Genomic DNA, 5,818 nt, shown 5'->3' with positions numbered 1-5,818 from the left:
GGGATATGATGGCTCAGTTGGTAGAGTGCTTGCTTGCCTTGTATGAACTGCGGGGTTCAAACCTGTCACTGCATAGAACAGGTGAACTGGTGCATACCTGCAATCCTAGCACTTGGGAGGTGGATAGAGGAGGGTCAAGAGTTCCCAGTCATACTCGGTTACCCAGCCAGCTCAAGGCCTGCCTGGGTTATGAGGAATCTTGTTTCAGAAAAGAAATCAGTAAGAGGAGGGGGTTGGAGGCTCACGTGTGATCCAGAGCACCTCTCAGTCTGGATGAGCTGATCTGCTGTTTAAGCGGTCTCTGTTTGAACACCATCCGGGCTTCTCAGTCTCGGCACTCAGTCTGCTCTGTCTGCCCTGGATAGCCAAGTTCCAGCCCATCTGGGAAGTGGCATTTCCAGAGGTGGGGTCTCTGTGGGGACAGAGATACCACCTAATGGTACTGCTGTGCTGTGGAACTCCGTGGTGAGCTTTGGTCTGAACTGACTGACTGAGAACCTATCAAGGTTACCTGCGACCTTGGTGGAGGAGGCATCACCTTTTCTCGCTGAGACTGTTTTATTTATATGTCCCTTTCTTCTTGCAGGGGCAGGAGACACAGCCCAGCTGTACCTTCCTGGTGTCCTAGTGTGGAAAGTCCTATTTCACCTTCTTCAGCCAGTCCCATCAATGTTCTGACATGCTGATGCCATTGTTTCTAAAAACGCTGTACATCTCCAGCCCTGTGCCTAGTCATACGACCAGATTACATCTGAGCTGGATCTGCAACCCTCAATAATCTCAGAGAAGGAGGTATAGGCTACAGGGGAGGGTGGGAAAAACTAGGTTGGTTCGTTGTAATAGAAACAGGGACCTAGAGGGTGGTGTACTCTTGGAAAGGAGGGGGTTTCATACACAGTCTCAGACATGCTCTCAACATCTGAGAGATGAATCCACCCAAGTTTCGGTCAGACTCCAAGCTCAGCTCTGGCTTTCCCGAACAAAACTGTTTGCTTTGTCTTTTTATTTATTTATTTATTTATTTATTTATTTATTTATTTATTTATCAGCTCAGTGTTTCAGGAGCTTCTACAAACACGGACTATGTAACTTTGCATTGTAAGGCCAGGTTGACCCCACCAGTCTGACCTCCCTCAGTTGGGTCTGTCTAGCTCTTATCACACCCATGGTATTGACTGGAGCTACTGTAGCAACCAACATAGCCGATGGTTTTAGGATTAGAGGCCCATTAGCCCATGTACTTGAGACTCGAGGGTCAAGATGGAGATGCTTCAGGGCTGGCACCTTCCAAGTCATCTCCTGCTGGCTTTCAGACAGTCTTCTCTCTGTATCCTCATATAGAATTTACTGTCCTGTCTGTCCATCTACCTACCCATCCATCCATCCATCCATCCATCCACCTCCCCATCCATCCATCCACCCACCCATCCATCCATCCATCCATCCATCCATCCATCCATCCATCCATCCATCCATCCATCCCATCCATCCATCTGTGCTTGTGCAGGCCTAAGCTGTCCTTTCTCAGAAGCTGTCCATCTTGGTTTTTGAGACAGTGTCTCTCTCTGGCCTTGAACTCTCTGAGTAGGCTGACTGGCCAGTGAGTCCCAGGGGTCCTCTTTTTTCTCAACCTCCCTAGCTCTGGAATTATAAGCACATACCACCATGCCACCTCACTTTAAAAGTTAGTATTTTATTTTGTGTGTGTGTATATGTGTGCATATGCCAGTGTGCCAGAGAGAGAGAGTGAAAGAGTGAGAGAAGGAGAGGGAAAGAAAGAGAGAAAGAGAGAGAGAAAGAGAGAGAGAAAGAGAGAGGAAACTGTGAGTATGTGACTGTGGCTTTAATTTATATGTGTGTGTGCCATGTACATGTGTCTCTAATATATATATGAATATATGTGAATGGTAGATAAAGGTTTCAGATCCCTTGGAGCTAGGGTTAAGGTAGTTGTGATAGTTGTGATATTCCTGCATAGGAGCTGGAAACTAAACTTCAGTCGTGTGTAAGAGCAGCTCTCCTCTGAGCCATCTGCTCAGCCTGGCTTTTTTATATGGGGATTGGACTCAGGTCCTCTTGTTTGTAATTCAAGCCGTCTACCAATTAAAAAAAATTTTTAGCAGACCCTAGATCTATCTTTTGTGAGTACAAAGTGGGTCTAGCTGCAGGGATACACACTGGCTGGGAGTATCAAAAATAAAAATATCCAGAGACCCAGATCAGTCACAGCAGCCAAGGATCTGGAAAGCAGACAGCCACAGATTGCTGTTCCTCTTCTGGACTCCACTAAACTCAGGAACTGGACTAGGAGCCTGGGGATCAAGGGTAGCAGCTAGGTAAGCCCTGAGCCCTTGTCTTCACAGATGTGCCCAGATGGCTGGGGTAGCTACATGGCTGAGTTCATCCCTCCCCTCCCCTGGGAGATAGGCTTGAACAATGACACAGAAACACTAGGATTCATGGAGGTTGCAATCAAAGACATGAGAGGTTGAGGTTTGAGCAGGTGGTCTTGTCCTTCATGGTGCTGGTGGCCCTCTTTGGGGGTGGTAGCTAGCAATATAGCCTGCTGGCTTCTCTGTTTCTATGTCTGCAGCAGCTCCTATGTGGCCTCCGTTCTCAGCCTGGCCACATCTGACTAACATTCTCTGCTGACATCCCCAGTCTCATCTGTACCATCAGGGTCTTGCTGGAGGACGTGACTAGACACAATCATGAGGTGGTGTGGCATGTTGGTGTGATTCTGAAGCCAATCTCCTTTCTGACACAGTGGCTTTCTGTCTGCTGCCAGCCACGAGTGTGGAGAGCTCCTGTGTGTCCTTTTCACACCTGAGAACTTCTGCAGTGGTTAATGCTCTGAGCAGGGTTCTGGTGCTTTCTTTGCATACCTTGAGGCCTGTGTGCACTGGGTGGAGAGCTCAGCCTCTGACCCTCCTCATTCAGGACTTAGGATATATCAGCTATTGATCTGCTCTACAATATGTGGGTCAAATCTGATCCAGGCCCTCCCTGGCCTATGCCACCCCAGCAGTGGTCACTGGCTAACATTCTACCGCAATGATCATGGTGTTTGTGGTTATCACTTTTCTCTTCTGGAATCCACCCCGACTCATATCCTGTACATTCTAGAAGGGAATCTGAGCCTACCCTCTGGCCTCTTGTATCTCCTGTACAGTATGGTCAGCATGGCTACCCTGTTGTCTGTTTCCTGACTGGGCACTTCCAGGGAAGGAAGCACCAGGAATCATGTTTCACAAAGCCTTGATGGTCCAAGTAGGGTAATGGGAGGCCCCAGACTTAGCATCCAAAGGAGGTCTCAGCCTCCCTCAGAGGGGGTGAATAATGTCTACCCTTATGTATTCCTTCTGCAAGGTACAGAGTAACCTGAGCCCAGGGCGATGAGGCTCAGAGGAGTCCTGACAGGAGGACTGTGGAAATACCCTGAGATGTAGAAAAAGGCCATGTTCTTTCACCTGAGTATCACCTACCAGTTTGCAAGGAGCATCAAAGGCAAACCGAGCACTGCACCCTCCCGGTGGTCACACTTTGCAGTTCCAACAGAGACCTCCTAAGTCTTCCAGGAGCCTACTGACAGTGAACTTGCCACTCAGTACACACACAGAGGACGTAAAATTATTACACTGGACGCAGGATTAATTTGTCATGCAGAGATGACTTTATTGAAGGAAAATATGAATGTGTTCAGGACACAGGTATGAAAATGGCATGAAGGGGGAACCCATGTGGTCCGTGCTGTCAGGAGGAAATGGTGCGGTGTGGCCAGCGCAGGGCTTTTTCCTGTTAAGAATCCAGGCATAGGTGTCCTTCACCAGGTGCTGCAGACCGTGAATATCAAACACCTGGGAGATGTGGACACTGACCAAGGAAGAGTCAGAAAGTCGCTGGGGCCACTAACCTCCGTGGCTGAGTAGTAGAGAAGACCATGTTTCTGAGAAAGGGCATCTCAGAGAAGGGATATCAGAGGGAGTGCTCTGTGAACACTGATAAAAGCCAACCCCACCCCACCCTAACCCATCAAAGAGACCGGAAGAACTCAACTGATGACTAGATTGTCCGATATCTCAGATCTTGCACTGGCAGCACACGGGGGCACAGCAGCTGGACTGGCAGCAGCAGGGCTTGCAGCAGCTGGACTGGCAACAGCAGGGCTTGCAGCAGCTGGACTGACAGCAGCAGGGCTTGCAGCAGCTAGACTGGCAACAGCAGGGCTTGCAGCAGCTGGACTGGCAGCAGCAGGGCTTGCAGCAGCTGGACTGACAGCAGGAAGAACCACAGCCTGAGGAGCAGCAGGGCTTGCAGCAGCTGGACTGGCAGCAGCAGGGCTTACAGCAGCTGGACTGGCAGCAACAGGGCTTGCAGCAGCTGGATTGACAACAACCTCCCTTGCAGCCCCCACAGGAGCCACAGCCTCCCTTGCAGCCCCCACAGGAGCCACAGCCTCCCTTGCAGCCCCCACAGGAGCCACAGCCTCCACAAGAACCACATCCTCCCTTGCAGCCCCCACAGGACCCACAGCCCCCACAGGAACCACATCCTCCCTTGCAGCCCCCACAGGAACCACAGCCCCCACAGGAGCCACAGCCTCCCTTGCAGCCCCCACAGGAGCCACAGCCTCCCTTGCATCCACCACAGCTGGAGCAGGAACAGGTGGGTACACAGCAGCACACGGGCTTACAGCAGCACACAGGCTTACAACAGCAGGAGCCACAGCCCCCACAGCAGGAGCCACAGCCCCCACAGCTGGAGCCACAGCCTCCTGAACAGCCACAGCAGGTCATGGTTCTGGTGTTTGGTTGAGGATGGAGTAGGTAAGAGGAGAAGGTGGAGAGGAAGGTGTGCAGATGTGAGCCTCCTGAGCCTGGGCCTTTATATACCTGCCCAGGATATTGCTGGGCCCTTGGTCACTTCCTTGTGTCTTCAGGCTCTTTCCTTGATGTAGTTTTGTTTGCTGTATCTATTTCCTTGTTTGTTTATTTGTTGTCTGTTAACTGCATGCACTGGTGGTTTTTCTTAGGTTTCCAAATTTGAGCTCTTCCTTGTTTATATTAACGGTGGTATTTTCTTTATAGATGCTCTTGGATTGTGGTCACCTGCCATTTGTTGACTGCATGCGACTTGTGGGGGGGTGACAGTATCATGTCCAGGTTCTTCTAAACCAGCTCTATTTGTATTTCCCTCCTAGGTTCACTTGTTAGAATAATTAATGTCCCTAGACATGACACCCTCATTATGACACCTGTAAAAGTTATCCTGTTTGGAATTAGAGACTTTATAGAACTCTGTAAACTGAGATTGTATCACTTGTGTCATCTGGATGGACCACAGGCACTTGGGTGCATTCTTAGTAGAAAGAGATTTGACACCAGCGGAAGAGAAAGATGTATAGATAAAGCAGGGAGACTCAAAGAATCAAGTGATGGGAATTCCATACCAAGAATCATTGGCATCTGTGAGGAGCTGAAAGAGTCAGGAAACAGACTTTCCTTCAGAGCTTCCAGAGGAACCACTGACAACCCCATGTTTGTCCATGATGCTCAGATGGACCCCCCCAGTACTGTCTTTGGTAATATATTTCTGAATCAAGTTGCACCATAATTCTGTAATTACCAGATAGTAATATAGAGTATAGCATTTGGAAATCAAATATTACTATGATGAGTATTTAATGATGTGGAGTGGCTAATATCTATTTATCAACTATTCACCCATTATCTCATATCTATATATTATCTATTTATCATCTACCTATTTCATTTGTCACCTATTAATTTAAATCTATCAGCAATCATTATATATATCA

At 48.8% G+C, this 5,818-nt stretch overlaps 1 protein-coding gene across 3 annotated transcripts; it reads right to left on the bottom strand.

Annotated features, from left to right (window-relative positions):
- Positions 1 to 4,079: 4,079 nt before the first annotated feature.
- Positions 4,080 to 4,796, bottom strand: LOC308417137 (uncharacterized protein; the record flags this gene model as incomplete). Of its 3 annotated transcripts, none has more annotated exons than XM_080912269.1 (2): positions 4,080 to 4,486; positions 4,619 to 4,796. In XM_080912269.1, the coding sequence occupies 2 exons, from the start codon at positions 4,794 to 4,796 to the stop codon at positions 4,080 to 4,082; spliced, it is 585 nt and encodes a 194-aa protein (XP_080768395.1). The 3 variants fall into 3 exon arrangements, with proteins under 3 accessions (XP_080768395.1, XP_080768396.1, XP_080768394.1); XM_080912270.1 differs by having other exon boundaries at positions 4,649 to 4,796; XM_080912268.1 differs by having other exon boundaries at positions 4,080 to 4,796.
- Between the last annotated feature and the right edge of the window lie 1,022 nt (positions 4,797 to 5,818).

Source organism: Micromys minutus, assembly GCF_963924665.1.
Source record: "Micromys minutus genome assembly, chromosome: 2".
NCBI lineage: Eukaryota > Metazoa > Chordata > Mammalia > Rodentia > Muridae > Micromys > Micromys minutus.
This window is presented reverse-complemented; position numbering and strand designations above follow the sequence as displayed.